The sequence below is a fragment of the Canis lupus genome, chromosome 7, assembly GCF_011100685.1.
Source record: "Canis lupus familiaris isolate Mischka breed German Shepherd chromosome 7, alternate assembly UU_Cfam_GSD_1.0, whole genome shotgun sequence".
Classification (NCBI taxonomy): Eukaryota; Metazoa; Chordata; class Mammalia; order Carnivora; family Canidae; genus Canis; species Canis lupus.
The window spans coordinates 65,157,859-65,182,538 of NC_049228.1; the positions used below are offsets into that span (position 1 = coordinate 65,157,859).

General features: G+C 50.3%; 1 protein-coding gene and 1 long non-coding RNA gene across 4 annotated transcripts in view; one reads left to right on the top strand and one right to left on the bottom strand.

Moving 5' to 3' along the window:
• The window catches only part of LOC119872644 (CDK5 and ABL1 enzyme substrate 1-like), a 50,768-nt gene extending 32,589 nt beyond the window's left edge, over positions 1 to 18,179 (bottom strand). The window contains exons 1-2 of the mRNA XM_038541814.1: positions 18,114 to 18,179; positions 17,739 to 17,998 (exon numbers count right to left, since the gene is read on the bottom strand). Coding sequence (XP_038397742.1) covers positions 17,739 to 17,998; positions 18,114 to 18,179 — 326 coding nt within the window. The remainder of the gene's footprint in view (positions 1 to 17,738; positions 17,999 to 18,113) is intronic.
• Positions 18,180 to 18,290: 111 nt separating this feature from the next.
• Positions 18,291 to 24,680, top strand: part of LOC111096796 — a 70,201-nt gene continuing 63,811 nt past the window's right edge. For 2 of the 3 annotated variants that reach the window (XR_005362568.1, XR_005362570.1), the window contains exons 1-2: positions 18,291 to 18,383; positions 24,211 to 24,306. This is a non-coding gene — a long non-coding RNA (uncharacterized LOC111096796). Of the gene's footprint in view, positions 18,384 to 22,613; positions 23,882 to 24,210; positions 24,307 to 24,680 lie in introns of those variants that run through there. The other variant, XR_005362569.1, reaches the window with a different exon arrangement.

The following is a 24,680-nucleotide window of genomic DNA, read 5'->3' on the forward strand; positions in this document are numbered from 1 at the left end:
AGAAATGTCAAAGTACTTGGCTCACCCAGTCTAGGCACACTCTAGGTCTCTGTCCATAGCTCAGAAGTCCTTGACCAACATTAGCCCCAGGGTGCAAGGGCACGGGGTGCCATCCTTTTGTTCCAACATACATGATGCTCAGGACTGCATGGCAGCCTCACCCCTCTGGGCCTCTTCAAGGTCCCTTCTTGTCCATCTCAAAGTCTACAGCTTGGCCCCTATAGGAAATACCAAGGCTCATCTGGAAGCCATGGAGTGACCTCACTCTACTCCACCCCTATAGTCCTCTAACTACCCGGATCTGATATTCCCTTTTCCAGACTGAGCCTCAGAGAGTGATTCTCACCAGAGTCTGACAGCATCCAAGGTGTGTAGCCAGAATTCAGACTCGGCTCTCTCAGTCATCCCGGCAACTCTCCAACAACTCAAAATGAGAAAATCAGCATATATTCTTACACAGCAGAACCTTTTAGAAAGCATTCAGGGAACACGGGAGAGGTGTCAGGCCATTCAAAATTCATCTTATGAGTCATTCAAATGCCAGCAGGAAAAACGGGCTGTAGGATAAGGGAACACTGTTGAGTCCAAACCTAAGACCCAAAACTAAAAGCTATTTAAAAAAAAAAAAAAAAAAAACACATAGGGGAAAATGTACAGGCCACCCCACGAGCCTGGGGTCCTGCCACATGGGGACCACATGAGGCTAGCTGCCCCAGACAGAAGTTCTCTTGTGCTTCAACTCTGACCTGAGGTTGAAGGGAATGGAAATGAAACTACTAGCTCTAGACATGGTTATACAAGGCTGAGCTAGCTCCCAGCGCAAGTGGGAGATGCCAATGTTAATAAAATGTCACCTCAATTACTTTTGCCAGGGTTATAAAAAGAAACTGGAGACTTCCTCCCTTGGGCATCTTCTGTTAATTGCCATTTATAAAAGTTCTGTTTGCTAGGCCTGGAATATGCATTATTTTCCCTTTGAAAACAAAAAGAAACTTCTAAAATATCAATCAGCATTCCAAATGGCAAAGCGATTTGTTTTCCAACTCACACTCTCAGATCAGCTCGGGAGTCTGTCTGAAATGCAGGCATCTGGTAACAATTTGTGACAATATAAAATCAAAGCTGAACTCCCGTGTAAATATTTTTTTTTTTTTTTGCCCAGATTTCACCAGTCTGCACGTATCTTATCCATTTCCTTAATATTCCAATCTTGACTTTTATTTTCCTGGCTCCGAAAGAACTAGAGTCACACATAACGAATGTCACACCTCTTAATAAGCTCTACAGGCTAAATTCTTTCCAGCTCTGTGAAATGCAGCTTGCAGAGAGGGTGTATCTAGATTGGGAGACTGGATTGAAATATATCATTTCCATCTTTTCCAATCTGCCTGGCCTCAGTTATTCACTTGCATTCGATGCAAACAGGGCTGAATTAAAACAATCTGGTTTCGTCACTATCTACTCATAGTTGCTCCCTACTGACACATCCATAGTCAAACATGGGCTGAATCGGTAAATGACTCAAACATCAGCATATATTCTTAGACAGTGAAAGTGTCGAGCAGTATGAGCGTCAAGAAACACCACCTGAATTCTCAAACAGAACCCATTTTGGTCAGGAAGGTCACAAAACGTGTTTGGATAAAAGTATGCACGTGTCACAGCCAATAATGCACAGTGGCAGGAGTATGGACTCATAGGTTAGACAGGATCCCTGCTCTGCCGAGCTCTACGTGACTTGGCGGGAAAAGCAAGCTCCCTAGAGTTCAGTTCCCTCATTTACAGGGTGATGTCAGCCCCTACAAGATATGCAGAGCACCAGCAGAGTATATGGGATACAATAATCACATTGGATATTTACTGAGAACTAACTACATGCCAGGCGCTGTGCTAAGTGCTCTACAGAAATCACTGGATTTAATCTTGGCAGTCATACCGTGAGGTGTCTGATTATTAAATACTATTTCCTCATCTTTACAGATAAGAACTGGGTTCCACAGGGATTACAGAATCTGCCCAAGGTCACACCCAGGAAACGGCAGATCTGGGATGTGAAGTGCTTTCCATATGTCAATGTTCAGCTCAGAATGTCAGTGTTCAGTAAACATGCCATTATGATGAAAAACCACCAATAAAACAAGAAAGAGACACAATTGTGCTGAAATATTAACACAGCATCCTGGCCTTACACTGAATCACGGAGCAAGTACGAAGTCACCCCGACACTGAATCCCTGCAGCCAGCCATCATGCAGATTCTCAAGTGGTGGCTCTTTTAGTCCTGAAGAATGTATCTTTATCCCCATCCCCCACGTTCAGATCATCTGGATTTCAGCACCTGGTAACAAACTGCAATAGGCACAAGCTGAACTAGGAATTGTTTGGAAAATCTTATCTCACCCAAGGATATTTTCTTCTCTAATAAAAAGCAATTAGGGACGCCTGAAGGGCTCAGGGGTTGAGCATCTACCTTTGGCTCAAGTCTTGACCCCGGGGTCCTGGGATCAAGTCCCACCTAGGGCTTCCCCACAGAGAGCCTGCTTCTCTCTCTGCCTACGTCCCTACCTCTCTGTATCTCTAATGAATAAATATAATCTCAAAAAAAATTTTTTAACTCAAGTCTTTAACTGAAATTAAATGAATACAATCTGCTTTAGGGTATTTTTTTAAGTTGATATGTTCATCATTTACCTTAAAAGAGGATTAGAATTTTTAGGTCAAAAAACTTGGGAATGAGCATTAAACCTGAGATCATCTCTGCCTAAGCAGACTATCCTTCTCCATGTCAGAAGAACAAGGAAATGTATGCATCTTCACTCAAAGAGTTATTTATGATCCTACAGATAGGTCACTTCAAACTCTGGAGAGTAAAAGCATAGCTGGGGTGGTGAGGGAGAGGGTAGCACAGAGACAGTAAGAAGAAAGAAGGCTGGGCAGCCCCGGTGGCTCAGCGGTTTAGTGCCGCCTGCAGCCCGCGCAGTGTGATCCTGGAGACCCGGGATCGAGTCCCATGTCGGGCTCCCTGCATGGAGCCTGCTTCTCCCTCTACCTGTGTCTCTGCCCCTCCCTCCCTCCCTCCCTCCTCTCTCTCTCTCCCCCTCTGCCTGTGTCTCTGCCTCTCTCTCTCACTCTGTGTGTCTCTCACGAATAAATAAAATCTTAAAAAAAAAAAAAAAAAAAAGAAGAAGAAAGAAGGTCCTCTTCAGGTCTACAGGTTTTCCCTTTAATCTCACAGCACTGGGTCGTGTCTGTGCCCTACCCCGTCCCAGAGACGGAAGGGATGCCACTAGAAGCCTGGGCGTGGCCCTGGATGCCCCCCTCTCTCCCACCCTCCACAGCCAAACCACCTCCAAGTCCTAAACCCCTGTGGAACCCGCCCACCTCTCCACCCCGCCCCATCACCACCACCCTCACGAAAGTGGCCACCACTTCCTTTCCTTCCTCGATCAAACCCAGCGGTGGACCCTGGTTTCCTCCTTCCCACCTGAGGCTCCCCTCATCTCATCCTCCTCCACACTGCAGCGGCATAATCATTTCCAAACCAAGGTTTTGGAAATGATTCCACCCTGATGGAAACCCTCTGATGGCTTCCCGACCAGTGTCACGGTGACAATCAACATCCCCAGCGCGGCCCTGAGTTCACTCGCCCTTCTTACTCTCTGTGCTCTAGACTGGCCCTTGGTCGGCTTCCTCTGGGGCTCCCAGGCTGGTCTTGGGGCCTGCGCAGTCCTCCACGCCCCGCCAACTGCTCACCGGCCCCAATGTCTGCTCACCCTCCAGACCTTAGCTCAGCAGGCACGCCCACAAGCCAGCCTTCCCCACCACAGCTGGGTCAGACACACCGTGGCACTGATGGCAGGCTGTGACAGGACCAGGGACCTCCCTGCTTTAACATGCAACCACGGCGGCCGTCTTACACTTGCTGGGAGATTATCCACATCTCTCTCCAACTGGACGTAAGCTCTATGACACCAGGGACCAGCAAGTCACCTGCAAGTTCTGTCCATTCTATTCCATCTGGAGTCCGTTACCCCTGCCATCTCCACCCTCGGCCAGGCCACCGTGTCTCTTGGCAGGATACTCACCTGAAGGCAAGAGGCTCCCAAATGTCTCCCCACATCCAAGCCTGACCTCCTTCAATCCATTTGCCACACAGGTGTCAGTGGGCCCTTGAAATAGAAGCCAGAGAGCACCACTCCCCTATCTGGTTCTCCAACAGCTTTCAACTGCAGCTGTAAGACAGTGGTAACTGGGCAGCCCGGGTGGCGCAGCAGTTTAGCGCCGCCTTCAGCCCAGGGCCTGATCCTGGAGACTCGGGATCAAGTCCCACATTGGGCTCCCTGCACGAAGCCTGCTTCTCCCTCTGCCCCTCTCTCCCTCTCATGAAAAAAAAAAAAAAAAAAAAAAAGGGGGGGGCAGTGGGAACTCCCCACCATGTTCTACAAGGTTTGGCGGATTACAATCCCTGCCCAACTCTGGGGCCTGAGCTCCCTTGGCCCCACATCCACCATGGTCCAACTACCCTGGCCGCCTTATCCCTTAAACACATCAATCATGTTTCCATCTATGGGCCCCAGGACACATGGTTCTCGATGCCTGAAACCCCTATGTCCCATCTTGACTGGCTAACTGCTTTGTTATCTTAGAAAAACCTTTCCCGGCCACTAGATTTAAGAGATGCAGACAGACTCACAACAACTCCCTCCATAGCATTCTTCAGAATTGCTTGATGGGGACGCCTGAGTGGCTCAGTGGTTGAGGGTCTGCCTTCGGCTCAGGGCATGATCCCGGGATCTGGAATCAAGTCTCACGTCAGGCTCCCTGCATGGAGCCTGCTTCTCCCTCTGCCAGTGTCTCTGCCTCTGTGTGTCTGTCTCTCATGAATAAATAAAAATGCTAAGACCTCCAAAATGAGATGCCAGAGGAGGCAGGGAAAACTAATGCGAAAGAGCCAGGTGTAGAATTCACCAGACAGATGGGGGGGTGGGGCAGAGGCTAAAGCAGTTTGTGTGGAGCTTCAAACCCGAATTACCTGGGCTCTCAACAGAGTCTGGCACCAGGAGAGAACTTCCACTGATTCACACTAGGATAACTGTGTTGAAGCAAAATAAAAAGAGGTCCCATTACACCAGACACTGTTTACACCTTCCAGGAGGTACAATAAAGCTCGAGACACAAGAGGCTTTCTCCACAGCAACGGCTGGTCCTCAGCTCCAGAATGTCCGATTCAGGATGGCTGGGGTGTGGCCTGGGAAGCTGCGCTTCGAATGAGATCCTAGGTGATGCCCAGGGACCACATTCTGAGAACGACTGGTCCGCCGCTATGACAAAAGAACTGATCAAAACTAGAACCGTTGGGACACTTGGATCGCTCAGCAGTTGGGCGTCTGCCTTCAGCCCAGGGCATGATGCTGGAGTCCTAGGATCGGGTCCCGCATCGGGCTCCCTGCATGGAGCCTGCCTCTCTGTGTCTCTCATGAATGAATAAATCTTTAAAAAAAAAAACAAAAAACAAAAAAAAAAAAACTAGAACTGTTCACCACAGAGTTTAGGTTTTCCTCCCCAAATTCCACAGTGCCCCAGCCACATAGAGACATGCCTTCGGGCTGTGCACTGGGACTTTTGTCCTTTCCCACTGGCCAGGAAGAGGAAGGCTGGTCCACACATGCAGAGAACCGGATCCAAGTCTGACTCTGAGACACCGCCATTCTGGTGTTTCCCAGGGTTGCCATCACAAAGTAACACAAGCTGGGCAGCTTCGAAAAACAGAAATTGATTTCCTCACAGTTCAGGAGACTAGATATCCAAAATCCGGGTATCGGCAGGGCTGGTTACCCCTGAAGGCTCTTGAGAAGAGTCCTTCCTTGCTCCTTCCCACTTCTAGTGCTTGCTGGCAGTTGTTTGGCATATAGATGCCTTGCTCAGTCTCTGTCTCCATCCTCCCTGGTGTTCTCCTCTCTGTCTCTTGTGTTCATGTTTGCCTTCTTATGAAGACACCAGCCCCCCGCTTCGAGGCCTCCCCTACTCCAGTAGGCCTTTAACCAATTACAGCCGAAAAGACCCTACTTCCAAACAAGGTCAACATTCTGAGGCTCCAGGTGGACATGAATGCTGGGGACATTATTCAACCCAGTACACATTTCAAAGGTTGCAGAGGCAGGTGACCCAAGGGACCTCAGAGATTACCGGTAATGCTGCCACTGAGGGGCATGCCCTCCATCCATGTCACGATGACAGGCTAGCATCACGTATCTGTGATGGTCAGAGGCCCCCACTGTCCTCTGGGACCCCTCCAACAGTTTCATCACTGATCTCACCCCCCTCCCTTAGGGAGAAATTTTCAAGCTTCCATGAACCTCCTGATACTCTTCCTAAAATTCTGCAAGTGTAAAAAGCAGATGAACTCCCTAAAGACGAAAATTTTGGGACACACACACCTTAGGTCTTTCTGAAGTGACAACTAGGATGCCAAAAGGGTTAAAGACGGGGCAGCTAGGTGGCTCAGTAGGTTAAGCATCTGCCTTCACCTCAGGTCATAATCTCAGGGTCCTGAGATCAAGCCCCACATCGGCCTCCCTGCTCAGCAGGACGCCTGCTTCTCCCTCTCCCTCGGCCTGTTGCTCCCCCTAATTGTGCTCTGTCAAATAAATAACATTTTCTAAAAAGGGCTAAAAACATAAGGTACTTCTGTATCCATCCTCCTCCTCCTGACCTGCCTCCGGCTGTCAAAAATCCAGCTCTGCTCACACTGCCCCTATTCAAAAGCCTCCCTCCTTCCTCTGAAATAAAGCTCATGTCCACAACTAAGTACTAGTGAGCTGTGCCATCACACTGCCTGCAGCCCCAGCTTCAGGGTCCTCTGCTCCCCCTGTAGGAACAGCTGCCGGACTCTGACCTCTCTTGCTACCCGGGAGCCCAGCTGCCTTGGGCTATAGTTCTCTCCTAGAAGGCAGGCACTGGCCCCACTGATCTATGAACAGTGAACCCACTTGATTGTCCACACAGAGGCGTGCGAACAACCTAGCACAAAGACGGGTGTGGGTTGCTGCCAACCCAATGCCAAGCCACACTGGGAGCCATAGACAAAGGCTCAACTCTAACTCTATTCAAAGAAAGGAGCTGAGGCCACATGCAAAGGGACCTATGAACAGTGAGGGGAAGGGGAGGAGGCCAAACCACCAGAGAAGCACCCAACTGACTCCATGGTCATGACCACATGGGCCCCAGGGGTGCCCCAAGGTCCCTCACACTCAAGAGGATATCCTGCTTAGAAAAGGAGGCTGGGCAGGCAACACACAGACCACAGAATGAGGCTATGGCTTCTGCAAAGGGAGCAAGCAAAGGTGCATCTTCTAGAATTGTCTTTGGAGGTAGCAGTCCCGTGTGTGTCCCGGGCAGCATCTTCCTGCGTGCAGGCCAGATCAGCTGTCGCCCTTAACCTCGCCACTTTGCTGCTCCAAGGGTACAACACTGAATATGTGAATTCAGCCCTCCTTGCTTCCCTGTCCCTGAGACATTTTGGCAATGGAAACTGTCAAGACTCCAGTGTAAACAGAGGCAAAATGCAGGCCCTAATGGAAAGGGTATTGTTTTCCTTCATCGCTCTGATTTTACTTTACTACTATTTATGAAATTAAAACAACGCCGCAAATTATCTGTTCAGTGTACCATAGCATGAGCTCCACCAAGGCAAACAACTGTGTTCCAGATGATCTTAGCAGACCCTGTCAAGTGGCTCAACTACTTCTCAACAGACCAGAAAAGGCACAGGGCAATTCTGAGTGGAATTACCAGCTCTTATTTTCACTGATCGACTACCAAGAGCCAAACCTCTGTGAGGTGCTTCATGTTGCATTCTTAGTTTAGTGCTTGCAATATCTCAAAGGCATTATCTCCATTCTACAGATGAGGATGTTGAGGTTCAGAGGGGTGAAATGAGGTGCCTCAAAGTATTGTACGTTGCAGAGCCGTCCAACTCCAAAGCTGGTCTTTCCAGTCTGGACTCCGTTCACCCAGTGAGCTAGGAGGAGGCCCAGCAGCAAGGGGCAAGGAAGCAGGAATACCACCAAACTAGGAGTTGGAGCAAGAGGTTGTTACTGGGGAAATATTCCACAACCAGGCTTCTTGGGCCTGCCCCAGAGGTTATCACGTGAAAATCAGCACCCCCGCCTGCTGAGAGGCACTGGCTAGCCAAAACTATGGCACAATATTTCTTTGTACTTCAGCACACTGAACACAAAATTCCAGCTCTGCCACACACACAGTTCATGACCATGGACCTCTTCGTTCTTAATAGGCTTGACTTCCTATTTTATAAAAGCGGCTACCACATTGCCTTTTTAAACTGGATGAAAATATTATATATGAAAACATTCTGTAAACTGTAGAGCCCTGAACAAGCAAACAGAACTTATATCATCAGAGGTTTTGTTTTGTGATGGATAAAATCGAGTCCCCCAATTACCCCCACATGACCTTGGACATCAGTAATCTTCCTTCTTCATTATTTATTCTCCCTCCAAAAGCAAACCTTATTCAACTCATTAAATGTAATACTTACTTTCAACATCAGACCAACCATTTGTCCTCTGGCATGCCGTTTGTCCTTAAGCAAAACTAGAGACTTTGCCTGACCTCCAGTTCCTGACCTTCCCTACCCCCTTCCTAAGACAATCAAAGGAGACACCAGGTAATAAACATTGGTTTTATAAATCACCGGGTTAATGAGTAAAGTGCTTTAAAATAAAAGCCAATGTGCTATGCATCTTTGGCATTCTCGATATTTTACTATTTTCTTCCTGGTTTGTCATCTATCATGGAATTGAACCTAAGTTCAATCTTAGGTTGAACTTAGGTTCAATTCCATGATAGTACACCCTGGCCTTATATCAAGGTGGCTGAGTGGTTGAGCATCAGGTCGTGATCCTGGGGTCCTGGGATCAAATCTCGCATCAGGCTCCCCACAGGGAGTGTCCCTGCCTCTGTGTGTCTCTCATGAATAAATAAATAAGATCTTAATCATCAAGCATAAGACCAGGCCCTTTCACACATACACATATCATAATAGTCCAAGTCCTAAACTTCCAGTATTTGCATGTGCTGCTTTACAAGCTTTTGCCTTTGTAACTAAATGTGCAGCAATAAACTCCAAACCACATTAATGATAACCCTGTTAAATATAAACTAGTATGCAATTATCCAAAATGCTAGTACAAACAAAAAGGGGGGAAAAAAACCCCAGGAAACTGATTAGTTATGTGTTCTTGGAAGCTTTTAAAAACCAAACAAAAACAAAAATACAGCATCACAAAGTTTGTAAAAGGGAAGAATGCCTGATACTTTTGTGACTCCTACACGTAATGCTAAATGGTCTGTTTGAGCTCCACTGTGTCTGTGATAAGGCTTGGTTTTTAAATTGCAAGTAGGCTGAAACTTGAGGGGGGTCCAGTGTTTGAGGTGGAAAGTAGGTGGGGGGGTGGCCTTTGGGGAAATTCACAAAATCGTATGAAGGAACAGATTCTTATTTAAAAAAAAAAAAACAAAAAAACAAAAAACAAAAAAACCTCTGGTTTTCAACACTTTCTCTGCTGGTGACATTCTGCACAGCCCCCAGGGGGAGAATGGAACGAAACGATGTGTGGTGTGGTGGTGTGGCCTTGATACACGTGCTAGTAAACCAGCTTGGGGGTGGGGGAAATCCCTGACTTGTAAAGTTGATGGATTCCCAGGGTGGAAATAATCCCAGCAGGACTGATTCAGGGTATTGACCAGCTCAGATCCCCCAGTTGGTTGTCCTACCACGGTATAGGAGCCAGCTATCACACACTGGGTCTATAGCAGAAACCCGCTTAGGAGCCAGAGAAACCAGAGTCGAAGTCCCAACTCTAGACCCCAATTAGGCCTTGGGCAAGTTTCCTTTACCCTCTCCAAACCTCAGCCTCCATAGCTCTAAGACACAGCATCCCTATTCCACAGGATAGCTACATAAATGAAACAAAATGATGCCTGCGAAGTGCACAGGATTTTGAAAGGCACTGAGAACTCCATGCCTGTTCCCTCCCCTCCCCCGGGGCAGGGGTGGGGTGGGTGGGATGGGGGTACAGCTTACATCACCTGACTCACGCCCACAACATTCACGTGCTGAGGTTACTTATTGCAGAACTGAGAAAGGAGGGGGTGGGGGAGGCGGTTTTACCAAATAAAGGGTTGGGGGTGACCACTGCTATTAAAATAAAAAGACCTAAAAAAGCTGTTGGGGGGAGGAGTCACCAGGATTGCTGGGGAAAGGGGGAGGCTTTGAGGATAAAAGTGCCCTATAGAGGCACTTGACAGGATGAGCACTGGGTGTTATTCTGTATGTTGGCAAACTGAACACCAATAAAAAATAAATTTATTATTAAAAAAAAAAAGTGCCCCATAGAATTTTAAGAGGGTCTGTCAGTGTCTTGGGATCAAATTGCCTTACCAACAATCAGGGAATGTGGGTTTTGTTTGGTTCTGTGGTTGCTCTATAGAGGGAGCTCCTCCACCTTGCTGAGAGCCAGCTCCAGGTCATCACCAACAAGCCCCCCCCCCCGCCCCGCCCCCCAGGCACCAACACCCAGAAAGGGGTTCAGCCAAGCAGGTACAGACCCACAGGGAAGACAGAAAGTCAATTCTGAGACAATGCCCTTGGTGCCAAACATGAGGGCTCTGCAGGGTGATGGGTCAGAAATGAAGGGGCCTCTGGGGGGGTGGGGTGGAGAGTGGGGACTCTTCCCATGGAGAAGAGTCAGAGCCTGGGGTGTCCTGAGGAAAGCCAGCACAGCATGGACATGACAGGCAGCATGGGGGTGGGGTTGGTTCAGGGGGGTTGTGGTGGCTGCCAGAAGGTGGCCACACATGAAATACAAGGAATTTAAACCTGACAGGGTCAGACATGGGTTTCAGAAAGTTCCCTCTAGCAGCCTAGGGACGAGGAGTGGGTGAGTCCAAACAGAAGCCAGGAGCCTCCAGAAGGCAAGGGCAGTGAGGGCGGCCAGGGAGGGGCCAAGGGACCAATGCACACCTCCGAGGTCCAGAGTGCTGGGCGAGGGCCAGGGGTCCGCACACTTCTTCTGTAAGGAGCCAGAGAATAAATGGTTTAGGCTTGTGGACCATGTGGTCTCTGCCACAAGGACTCAGTGCTGCCTGGTAGCAACAGGGCAGCCAAAGACAATACAAAAATGAATGGGTGTGGCTGCTTCCCAGAAGATGTTATTTATAAACAGCCCCTGGGCCACAGTCAGGGGACCCCTGAGTTAGGGGAAAGAGATACAGAGGGAGAAGATACAGAGGGTCCAAACAAAGGAAACACACCGAGACGGAGGTAGTATTATTCCCATCTCGCAGGTGGGAGCCTGGTGGTCATGGTCACAAAGGACACATCAGGGCCCTGGGGCCACAAACAGTGCCGGAGTGCCAGGCTCACTCCTATTCCCTCCACGCTGTAAACAACGTAAGGCATCTGGTAAAGCAGCAGATACATCAAAACAGCAACAGAAGTGAGAGAAATCCAGATGTGGCTGAGAAGAGTTTGGGAGGCAGGGCAAGCTCTGGGCCGGACTGGGCTGCTGGGGTCTCAGGAATCTGTGTCCACCCGGGCCCATCCTCTGGGCCCTCACCCACAGAAGCCCCCCAAAAGGCCAGAAAGCCAAAAACCTAAGTGAGGAAGCCACAGGGCGCTAGCAGTGCCCTCTGCACACACACCTCCTGCCCAGTTTGGCTGAGCCCAGGTGAACAAGCGCTCATGAGTCTGCGTCAAGCCACAGTGAAGGCACAGACCCCGGGGCCAGGCCGCCTGCCTCTGAACCTGGCCCCCTGGCCCGCGTGTCCGGGCTCCAGGGACCCTCCGCCTCACAATGGAGGTGAGGCAGGAGTGCTGGCGGATGGTTATACACACCAACCTGCTTAATCCTCATCAAGCGCTTAGGAGAACACCTGGGACATGTTTGGTAAATAAAAATACTGTGTCAAGGCCCAGAGCCAGGTCCCAGGGGAGAGGGCGTTTAGTGAATAACAAGTTCAGCTCTCACCAAGTGCTCATTGGCCCACTTAGGTTATTTACGTCTCCCAACAGACAGGGACCACCTTTCAGGTCTCTATCTCCCATGATTAGCACACTGGCAGCTCATAAGTGAGAGCTGTTCAATGTTTGTTGAATAAATGACACAAGGCAGTAAGTATCCAACCTAGAATTTTCCTCTACTACATACCTGACAAGAGCACCTGCAAAGTCACCCTTTGCCCACTCTGTGACCATGGATTCCTGCCCCTTCATGTCGTTAGGCTGGAATCAAGGTCTACAAAGTGCTTTGCAAACCTGATGACCCCCCCTGAGCAAGAGAGGACATTAGTACAGATCTCTTTCTCAATGGGGTGGTGTCAGTTGCAGACTGACCAACTCATGAGGCAGTGGCTTCCAGCTTGGCTGGCCTCTTCAAGTGACCAGTCCAGTTATGACACCTTCACTGCCAGAGGGAGTATAGCTGAAGGGGTTTGTAAAGCTCTCCCTTACACTGGGGGGAATCCACTCATTCCCTCATTCGTCAGCACACGTCCCGCCAACTGGCGCCCACGTGGGACAAAGTGGATGCCACTTCTGCAGCCGATTCTAAGGTTAGGTTACCTACACATCCCGAGCTAAACACATACCTATACCCCGGCCTCGGCGGTGGCAGGCCCAGGGCTGAACCACTCAGAGCCCCAGGCCAGGAAGGGCGGCAGCTCATCTAACCCAGCCCTCTAAGTCCATGAGGAAACTGAGGCTAAAGGTGTAAAGTGACCCCATCCAGGGTTACTGGGCACAGCCAGGGCTGACCCAGAATCCAGAGCTGCCAAGGGCGGACTGGCATTCCTGATGCTCAACAGGTCACCTCACCTGGCCTCACCCACCATTCCTTCCCAGGGTGCTTTAGAGGCGACCTGCCCTGGGCCCCTCTCCCCACCTAACAGCTCTCCTTCCTATGGGAAAAAGTCCATGCAGGCGGAGCTCCCCAGGACAGCTGTAGGGACATGAGACAGAGCCATGCTGCCGCTGCCCAGCCCCCTTCCAAAGGGCAAAAGGTCACACTTGAACTAGCTGCCCTTTCTGGGTATTTGCCAGCGGTGAGCAGGCTTCCGATTTATTTCCCCTTCTGAGTTCACCCACAACATTACAGGCTTTGTGAGTGCACGAGGGAGGGCAGCGGGTGAACCTCGGGCCACTGACCTCAGACCCCGACAGGGCACAGCCTCCGCAGAGTCTTGGGTAAGCGTCCAGACCAGGGCCTGGCCTGCCTGGGACTGCAGCTCTGGCCTCTACAGTTCATGTTGCTGGAAAGATGGCTTAATAACCTGGGTTTGCTTATTGCCGGAGGAGACCAAAGTCCTGTACGGATTTCTAAAATCCAGACAGGTCAGGTGGCTTACAACAGGAACATGGAGTGGTGATGTGCCTCATGTCACAAAGCAGGGAGGTGACAAAGTTGAGGGGAAACGTCCATCCCCTGGTGAGCCCACATGTGTTTTTCTTTTCAGTGAAGACAAGGACTACAGTTACAGCACATGGACCTTCACCCCAATGGGGCAAAGGAGAGGGAGGGGCGGTTAGAAGATCCAAAGCAGCCTGAGCTCTGCCCCAACTGGTCTGAGTGACCTTGAGTATGTTACTTAATATTTCTGACACCTGGTTTCCTTGCTCTTACAACCAACCGGGACAATCACAGTACCCAGTAAAGCCTTCCTTTTCAAAATCTGTGCTCATTTGCATCCCACGAAGCTGTCAGAAATACAGAACTGAGGCTCTCCCAGACCTGCAGGATCAGAATCTTCCCTATTTTTTTTTTCAAGGTCCCAGATGATTCTAAAAATATTTACATTTGAGAAGCCTGGATATCAAGCATTTGGGACACGCCCACACGGAGTCAGCCCTCAGCAATTATGTAAGCCCAATTCACACATGAAAGGGCCCAAGACCAGGCCAAGGCTTTCTAGAGGAATCAGACCCAGAAAGGTTGATTACTTGCCCAGGATCACGCAGTAACTTCAGAATTTGAACCCAAGACTTGGGAGTTCTTTTGTACCACGCACCCTCTTTCCCACGTAAGAGCTAACTCTCCACCCATAAGGCACGATGCTAACACAGGTGCTGGAAGAAGCAAAACCCTCATGTTTTTCTAAATTAATTCCCAGATCACTGTGCAGGGTCCTCTGTCAGGCCCGGTGGCACACCGCTGGCTCACCTAGGCTCGACTCTGTGCTTCTGGGAGGCTGTCTGCCATTCAGAAGATCAAGGAGGTGGAGCAACCCAGGACTGCTGCCAGAGATGAAATTTCTAAAGTGAAAGGAAGCCTTAAAACACACCTTATAAATTTACACTCCCTTTCACCTATTAACACCTTCCCCATGCAGCTGGCACCACCCAAACAGAGAACACAACGGGATGTCAAGCTAGAAGGCATCTTTTTGGCTTCCCACCTCTGACACCTAGCCAGAGAGCAAACCCCAGCATGTTGGCTTCCCAGGGTTGGAGCCCTGTCCACCAGGCTGGAAGATGCCCAGGCCCGCAGGACACAGTTCCCCAGACGGTCCAACGGAGACAGGAGCAAAAGGTAGGGGCCCAAACAAAGATTAAATATGTGGGGGGTGGGGAGGGATGGCTAAAGAATAGAGAATCACACTAGAATGACTGACCTGCTGTATTCCAAACATTTACAGTCAACAGCTCCAAAACTGTTCTAGGGCCTTCCACATGGAAGGTATCACCATCCAGACTTGGATGTCAAAGATTCGGGTTCCTCTCTCGGCCAACACTGGGTCTGTGGCACAATCTACACATAGGGTGGCTGTGCAGAGTCAATGACATGTATGTCAAATTTCCAGCCCTAAGCACAGAAATAGTCCCCAGGCCTAGGCACAGAAATTTTCCTCTGTCATATTTTAAAGTCTGCAAGTACAAGCAATGATTGGTTTTTACAAGTGTCCAGGCAGAAAGAACACAAAGTGTTTCACGATTTTAGACTGAGAAATTCTGATTTTTATATAATCATAACACACCCAATAGAGGACATCTCAAGTTCATTCTAAAAGGCAGATTTCAGGTTAACTATGGCAATGCTTTCCAAACTTTCATTTGTATATGAATCATCTGGGGATCTTGTGAAAATGCAGATTTGCACTCAAGTAATCTGGAGTGGGGCCTGAGAAGTTTGCATTTCTAAGAACTCTGGTGAAGCTCAAGTTCCAGAGCCCACGCTTTTGAGCAGCAAGGTTCTACGGAATTCCTTAAATAGTAAGAGACACATCCAAGGAAGGTTTAATTTGATTTAAAAAGGACATCCCAAGAGAACACCCATGAAGTAGTATATGGAACCACCCTAGCAGGGTTTCTTGAAGGAGGACCACCAGGAAAAGCCAATGGCTTTCTTGTAAATTGGCCCTGGGCCCTATTCAAGGAGTTTGTACCCTATATCACACAGCCTAGGCAGGTGGAAGTAGGCTGTAGTGATCATAAAAGCAGCACGCTTCTGACAAAAGTCTCAAAAGCAGCATGGTGTAGGAAACAAAGCATCCTAGAAGATTAAGTTCATGACCACTCCAACAGCTGTGGCCAAGCAAGGCTCTTCAAGGCCTTTCTTAAATCCCTGTTTTACCCATTTACCACCTCTCTGTACATTAAATTTCATGCTGTTTCTGTTGACAGCTGTAATAAAAAAAAAAAAAAAAAAAAAAAAGAAGCCTCTTATCAAGTTGCCAGATACGGATAATTCCTAAGTAGTAGGACGAATGTGACTGTCAGGAAGCACCTTATACTGACTGACTCATCGTAATGTGTGTGCTGGGAGGGTGAGGAGATCACTACAACATCCAAGGAGTTCATATTTATGAGACTGGAGATTGAATTCTGGCTATTATTTTGATCAGAAATACTAACACTGGGGCGCCTGGCTGGCTCAGCTGGTGGACCATGCAACTCTCCACTTCAGGGTTCTAAATTCCAGCCCCATGTTGGGTGTAGAGATTACTTAAAAATATAATCTTGAAAAAAAAAAAAGCAACACAAAATCTTCCATATCCCCCAGAAATGAGATTCTTGGAGACAAAGTGTGAGGTAATCTGATCTCCAGCTGCTTCTAGTGCAGGAACACATCTGTCTAACCATGAGACACAGGCCAGCCTTGCATACTGGCTTAGAATAACATGTATGTTTAGTACAATTCTTGTCATGACCCCCTGGCCCGGCTGGGCTTACGCTCGAACTACAGAGTCATTATGAACCAGTGTGTGGTATCAAGCGGTAACAGCAAACTGCCCAGAAGCTGCTGAGTGTGCACCAATCACCCAGAAGGGATTCCCCTCTTGTGCACTTGCCCACTAGCGGGGAGATGCGTGCTCTGACAAGAAATGCCAGGGCCAGACTGTCACCTGTGGCCAGCATCGCTAATTCATCCATGCAATCACCACGCTGCCTCTCCATTCCACGCGCCTCCCTGCAACCATGAGCAATCACACCGTGAGGCTACACACCAGGCAGGGTCAAGATTTCACCGTGTGGAAGAAGGAAACTCAAGAGCAAATTTCTGGATGAGCCTGTCTTGTTTTTCCCCATTTGTCCGTTGGGGGAGGAAGTTAAGTTTTCCAATAGGCCACCTTCTTACTTAGGCCAGAAAAAGCCTGAGCTTTTGGGGAGAGCAGTACAGGAGAGAGGCTGTAACAGAAAATGTTCTCCTCCCTCCAAGCCTGCAAAATGTTTCCATTTTAGAAGGGGAAATTAAGGCCCCCAGAGGTTAAAATAACTGAGCCAAGGTGGAGCCCAGGCTAGAAGTGACTTCACAGGAGGCCTTATTAACTAACGAGAGGATACTCCCTCCCAGGAAACAGGCCTGCATTTCTCCACTGCTCCCCACTCGCTTCTTTTCCCAACTCGGTCCCGCTCCTTACACAGACCTAATTCCCAACTGTCCTCTGAACATGTGTTGACAAACTCCAGCTATTTCCTTCAAAATAAGCAAATGTTCATAGTTTTGCTGAGATGCCTAAAACCTGCAGATGACTTAAACTGGCAAATACGAGCTTTAAACGAGCTCTAGCAAATTCATCTTGGATGGGGGAAAAAAAAAAAAAAAAAAAAAAACACCTTCAAGCCCAATTATTCCCAGTCCCCAAACTCGGAAGGCCCGCCCGGTGCTAGGAAATGTAAGGCTTTTCTAGTTCTCAGGAAAGCAAGAGGAAAAGTCCCACGTTTTCCTGGGACACGGGACAACTCTGAGCGCAGGCAGGAACTCCCCTCTGGAGGGGTTCACCGCGTGTCTTCCAGGAGTTCGGGCTCCTACGCGCCGCGCCGCGCCGCCACCAGCCGGACCCTCCGCCGGGCTCTGCGCCCCGCCAAGTCTTGCCTGGCGCGGGGAGGGCGCGCCTCCGGATCCCGACCGGGTTTCTGGAAGTTCGGGATCTCTCTCTTGCAAATGGGAGGTCCGGGTGCGGCTTTGGAACCGACTCCCGCACCTTCCAGCCCGAGCGTGACGCCGCCGCCCCGCGAGGGGGACTCGCGCACACACCTGCGACCGCACACGCCCTGCGGACTCGGCCTCTTTCGCGCGCCCTCCCGGTTCGGGGTCCCGGCCCGAAGCCCCCGGATCCCGCAGGGCGCGGGGAAGGCGGGGGCGGCCCGTGTCCCGCCGCCGAGGGCCCGCCGGAGGGCCGCGGGGGGGGGGGGGGTGCGCGTCGCGTCCTGCAACTCACCGGGACCTCTGCAGCTGCTCCAAGGCGCTGGCGCTGGCCCCCTGGGCCGGCTGCTCCAGGGCGCAGTAGTTCTGCGAAGTCGGCCTGGCGAAGGCGATGGGCAGGATTCCCTGAGTGAACGAGTTGAGGCGACCCCGGCTGCCGCTGCCGCTGCCGGGGGTCCCGGAGCCCAGGAAGGCGGCCGCCGGCACCTGCACGCTGCAAAAGGCATCGTCCTCCTCCAACTCCTCCTGCCCGGCGTTCCCGGGCGCGTCGGGCAGCTGCGGCGGGGCGCAGGAGGCGGGAGGCGCCGGCCGGGGCGGCTGGGGCTGCTCCCCCGACGCCCGGCCCGCGCCCAGGGGGCTCAGGAAGCCCCGGGGCGCCCCGGGCGCGAGCCCCGCAGCGTGGCCGCCGGGGGCCAGGGCGGGCAGCGGCGCGGACTGCGGGGGGCAGGGGCCCCATCCCGCCGCCGCCGCCGCCGCCGTGCCCGCCGCCGTGCCCGCCGCCGTGAGCGCGTTGCAGCCGCCCCGCTCGGCGGCGGCGAGCAGGCTGAGCCGAGTCCTCGCGCCGCAGGCGCTGCCGGCGCCGGGCTTGGCCGCGCCGCTGTCCTCGCCGCCGCCCCACTCCTCGTCCTGCAGCGGCGGCCGGCCGTCCAGCGAGATGTTGGTGAGGAAGGAGAGGGCAGCCTGGCGGCGCCGCGGGTCCATGCGCGGCTTCCTGGGGGGCTCGGGCGGCGGCGGGGCCGGCGCGGCAGCCGCGGGCTGGGGCTGGGGCTGCGGCTGGGGCTGGGGCTGCGGCGGCGGCGGCTGCAATCCGCTGGTGCCCGCGGCGTCGGTGCCCGCGCTGCTGCTGCTGCCCCTGCTGCTGGCGCTGCTGCAGGCGGCCGTGCCGGCGGTGGCGGCCGTGGTGGCGGCAGTCGCCGCCATTGTGTCCGTCTGCGGCGATATTTCCGCGATGCCCGGAGAAGCGAGCGGCGCCCGAGTGCTAAGCGGCGAGCGCGAGCGCCGGTGACCCGGGCTGGGCAGGGCGCGGGGCGCGGGCGGCGTGCGCGGCGGCCCGGCCCCCCCGCGGGCGGGCCATGCTGGGCCCTCGGTGCTGCGGCGGGGGACGCGGCCGCCCCGGGCCACGCGCGCGGCTGGGTCCCGGCTCCCGGCTCCCGGCCCCCGGCTCCCGGCCGCCGGCTCCCGGCTGAGTCGCGCGCTAGCTCGCCGCCGGCCGGCCACCCGGTGCGAGCCCTCCCCGCCTCCGCGGCCGCCTCGCGGGCTCTGGCGGCGCGGCCCGGGAGCCCGTATTTATAGGTGCGCGCGCCCTGCGCTCGCGCTCCGAAGCGCTCCTTGCAATAACACGGTATCACGTGTGGGGAATGGAACCTGGGAGGAAAACAAAGCCGCAGGCGGCGGCCGCGGAGGCAGGCGGCGGGAGGAGGAGGAAGGGAAAGCCGAACGCGTGGCGGGGCCGGGGGTCCGGCGGCGGCGCGGGGGAGCGCGTGGCTCCAGGGGCGCGCGGGGGCCGGCGGAGGGAGGCGAGCACGTTCTGCCGCCGCGCCCGCCCTGGGAATTGGGGGCGCTGGTGGTGCGAGCGGAGCCCGGGGTCGGGGCTTGAGCATGCGGTCCGGGAGAGCTGTGGGTGCGCAGGGTGGGTGCTTGGAGGGACGCTGGGATTTGGCCCACGAGCTTGTTAACTGGACCCCGCGCTGCCCCTGGGCGCTGAGAAGTAGGTCCTTATTAATAGTTAGGCGCGGGGATCCACAGCCCTTTACGTGGACAGCCCCACCTCCAAGCGGTCGCTGAACTATTACGGTTGTGTCTCGTTCATTCCCAGGCCGAGGGGCCGAGGGTACAGCCCCGGGGATCAATGCGCGCACACACACACACACACACACACACACACACACACACCTCGGTGCATAAGAGCCCAGGCGCATCTGAACATCTCCCGTATGGGCGGGCTGATTTACACATCCCCACTCGATGGTGCTGTCACTTTTCATCTCTTAGCAAAGGCCAACATCAATTTTTACTGTGAAGACCGAGATAAGCTATGATGGCCTCACACCCTTTTCCCCCTGTCACCCTGCATATTTAGTGGATTTTGATCTCTTTTTATCCCATATAAACTGGGGAAGATATGGACCGCTACTTTCTGTCATTTTTTAAAATAAACATCCCTTTGTCACCTACCATATCTTAAGATGTGTACCTGCCCAAGGATTCGGTGATGTTCCAGAGCAGCAGACTGGGAGGAGGCAGAGAATGCTGGACCTCGGCCCCAACCCCCAACAAATGCCTGTGTTGGCAGAGGAGTATGTTGGGGCGGGATGGGGGTGGGGGGGCACCGGGAGCGATCTGAAAACGAGTACCTGTTTCCCTATGTGTTTGAGATGACTTACCAAATGCACTTTATTAAGCTGTGCGACATCTAAGACACCTCTCTACACTTTTCAGAGGGAGAAGCAATGTGTTTAAGATCAAGGGATTAATTTAATTAAAGGTTTAAATTTAGCCCTGGAACTAATGGGTAACACTACATTGAAATTCCACTCCACTTCAAGTTCAGGAAAGTAAATTGAGTAATGTAGAGCAAATACACCCTGTCCAGAGATGTGCAGCCAACCTGGAGTATATGAGATATGGGTGAGTTTCAGGTTACATTTGCTTAGGACAAACATAGCGTGTGGCTCTTTATTTTTAGGCATTTTTAGGCATTTCATGCCATTTTTAGGCCTTTTTGAAAAAGTGGAGAATGGGAATCTATTTATAGCAGCCTTATATAGCAGCTAAGTCAAAACTCGGTGACCAGCTCTGTGAAATTTCATTAGGAGTTTAGTTGTTTTGTTTAACTACCTTGAAACTTCCAAGTGGCTTTCTTACAATTAATTTAATTTGTGTGACCACTGGCCTGGCTGTGCTGGCAGGCAGTATTAAATGAAAGACACCAACTCTGTTCATGTTAAATACCCGTTTTTTATTACAAAAATGATAAATGTTAATTGTACAACATTTTGAGAATAAGGTAGGTAAAGAGGAGCTTTAATAAAAAAGCATCACTAACAATCTTTTTTTTTTTTAAAGATTTCATTTATTTGATTCATGAGAGACCGAGAAAGAGGAGAGAGAGAGGGGGGCAGAGGGAGAAGCAGGCTCCATGCAGGTAGCCCATTGTGGGACTCAATCCTGGGACTCCAGGATCAGGCCCTGGGCTGAAGGCGGCGCTAAGCCGCTGAGCCACCCAGGCTGCCCATCACTAACAATCTCATCTGCTGTGGAGATAACTTCAACTTTTTACTTCTCCTGTATTTTTAAACAAGTCAAAGCATCCTGTTCGCGTCTTGTGATTTTTGCTTGTTATGTTGTGATCATCTTTTCATTTAGAATTTTCTTTTATAGAATCATTTTAATGACTGCATGATGTTCAGTTCGATGGAGAGATTATAATTATTAAACCTGTACCCTATAATAAATATTTAGGTTGTTTCCATTTTTGCTGTTATAAAGAAAGTGGTGATGACTTCCTTTTTCTAAATCTTGCTGCCATCCACTAATATTTTCTTAGGTTAAATAGATGCTGGGGCAAATGGAGCATCATGTTTTCAAGGCTTCCCATCCAAAGGTGGTTCCAATTTGCTTCTTCACACTCCTGCCAGCAATGTCATTTTTTTCTTCCATCTTCATTTCTTTCTCCATCTCATATAACTCTTTGCCTATTTTAAGTGTCAAACATGCAAACTAATCTCAAATATTTATTAAAGCATCAAATAAGAATCAATATCTTATTTAACCTCCACACTGTTCCTGTGATCGATTCTCTTATATAGGGATCATGAGAGATACGGTTTATTGTTTACCTACTGTGTGCCAGCCACAGAATATTTCCACGTCCAACCCTTTGCACCCTGCAAGGAGGGGCGGTGGTGTGTTATTCTCAATGTTTTACGGATGAGGCTCAGTAAAATTAAATAATTTGCCCAATGACATCTAGCTCATAGCTGAGCCAGTACACAAACCTGTCATATCCAAAGACCCATACGTGGTCCTGCGCCCTCTGCTGGTGAGGATGTTTTATGGGGAGGTCCATCTCCAGATTTAATCTTATATTTGAACTTCAAAGTCAACTGTCATGGAAGCAGTACAAACTTTGGAGGAAGAGGATCTGAGTTTCAAGAGCAACTTCTCCAAGCCAGTTCCCTTTGCAGGTTATCCCGAGGTACAAATGAGACCGATTCAGACGTATTTGTAAACCTTAAAGTACTTTTAAAAATGTAAATTGTTGGGGCACTTGGATGATTCAGTCGGTTAAGCATCTGCCTTCGGTTCAGGTCTTGATCTCAGGGTCCTGGGGTGGACCCCAGAGTCCCACTCCCTGCTTAGTGGGGAGTGTGCATCTCCCTCTCCCTCTGCCCCTCATCCCTGCTATACATGTGCTTGAGCTCTCTCTCTCTCCACACCCCCTTAAATAAATAAATAAATAAAATCTTTTCTAACAAAGTCAGTTATTATTTCTACCAGCACAATCTGCCTACTCCCGGGTTTATTCCAAATTCACTTATTTTTCAACTACTTAATCACTAATTAAATATTATTGAGGAACAGTGAAACATAGCACCACCGCTCTAGGAAAAAAAAAAAAAAAGCGCAGTCCTTTGCCCTTGTGCCCCCTAGAGCAAAAATAGTGGAAAACAAAGCCAAAGCTCAGGGCACATTTAAATAAAAATGGGAGGCAGACTCTGATTAAGTGCTCAAATGAGCAATCCCACTAATACTGTGAAGGTTATCAAAATATGAGGCAGGACCCTTTTATTTGAAGTGAGGTCCTGCGGGGGAGGCCTGAGGTAAGAGCCATAATTTTTTTTTTTAAGATTTTATTTATTCATGGGAGACACAGAAAGAGAGACAGACACAGGCAGAGGGAGAAGCAGGCTCCATGCAGGGAGACCCATGTGGGACTCGATCCTGGGTCCCCAGGATCACGCCCCGGTCTGAAGGGGGCGCTAAACCGCTGGGCCACCGGGGCTGCCCAAGAGCCAGAATTTCAACTGACCTGGATGCTAAGGAGCAAAGGGAAAGGACACCTCAGAGAGAGGAAGTTCTGCATGCAAATTCCTCCCTGGATTTCAAGCAAAAAGGACTGGAACTTGAAATGTAATTCTTGATCTGCCAAGGTTTTTTGTGTTTTGGATCCCCCCACCCCCACCCTGTTTCATATTGCCCCTTTTCAGTACCCATTCTGAAAACTTTTTCTGCATGCATCAACGGTTTTGATTGACATGGATGGGAGTCAATTAGAAAAAGAACCTACAAATAATCACTGACCCTTTAAAAAAAATAATTCTGCAGAACAAGAGGTCTGAAGATTAGCTTAGAGATGACTGTGGATGGCGCTCAGAACAAAAGCCATCTGACACTGTGGAAACAAGGGGCTCTGCTGCCAGCTCAGGTTCTTTCAGACTTGTGATCTTTGGGGGCCCCAGCTTGGGAAGATTATAAACCTTTTGCATGGATTGCTCCATCTGTAAAGGTAGGTTTCATAATATTTTACCTTGCAGAGTTGTGGGGGTTCGTGATCATATAAATTATGTAACTAGCAGAGGATCTTAAGTAGGCAGCTATTATTAGAAAAACGCAAAATAAAAAAAGGTACACACAACAAAGACCAGAGTATCTTAGGTTCCACGTTTTTGTTGTTTTCACTAGTCCTGCCAGAGAGGCAAGACCACGAGAAACTTCAGATGCCACCTTCAGTTTGGATCAGATTCTATTACTGCATGTTCCGTAAAAGCCCAGGCTGCTGCGCACGGCGAGAACTCACACCAGGCTAGTAGGTCTAAAATACAGGCAGAGTGCCTGTGGGAAACTGCTGCTTCCCTTCGTCAAATGAAAGTTCCGTTGCCAAGAGTAAAAGTGGAGAATGCCCAAGACATGGCCCTCAACACCCCGGCTCTTCTCCCTGCAATTACCTTTCCCATGGGGATTTTTGATGGTTTCTCTCGCTTCTCTTGGTCAGGGAGACAGGCAGTGAGTTACGAGGGGTGTCACTGTTTTCCCTTTACAATTTGGCACAGATACTTTAATTTCCTTCCTTAATTTCTCCAGGACATCTGAGACCAAATGCAACATCTAAATTCGACTTGACTAGAAGCTCAGATATTTAAAGAAGAATTGAAGTCAGTGAGTACATAGAGTCACATATAGCAGATCATAAAAGGTGACTTACTCATGGTCCTCATCTCAGTATTTACTAAATGCCAATCCCATGCTAGGTTCTGTGTTAGGCTCTGTGAATACCAAGGAGAACGGAGTGTGATCCTGTCCTGGAGCCCTCAAACTAATGGCAAAGAAAGCTACGTCCATATTGTCACCGAAAATGCATCAGTATTTGAAAGAAAGAGTGTAGGCATGGGGTTCAGCTAAACCCCAGCATACCTCCTAAAACAGAGGTTATTTCAGCCTTTGCCCCTACCACCAGCCACTTAAGACACCCTCCTCTTCCTACACAGGAGATGCCCAGGGAAGATGCATTCCTGCGACTTCCTGCCATAGTGCGATCCTCCAAGTCTCCTTGTCGTGCATGAAGTCCTGCCCTTCCCTCCGTGGTTGGTACCTGCAGACCCTGCCACTGTCCACACCTAGGCCCACATAGGAGCATTTTGCCTCCAGACCCCTCACACTATGCGGAGGACAGAGGGAGAATGGTATTTTACTACAGTCCCTGCCTCGGATGATGTAGGGCCTCCAGGCTTTTATAACTTATATGAGAAGCTGAGAAACATAGGTGATGGGGCACGTCCTTAGACTGTATGAATAGTCACATAAGCCTGTGTTACTAATTTATTAAGGGCAATAGTTCAAGCCAAGGATGGATTTAGGTATCTCATGAATCTGGAGAGATGTGTTTCAGTAAAACCCTTCCTCATATCCACAATGTTTTTAGGGTAGATATCCAAAGACAATAGTGCAAATGTCTTTA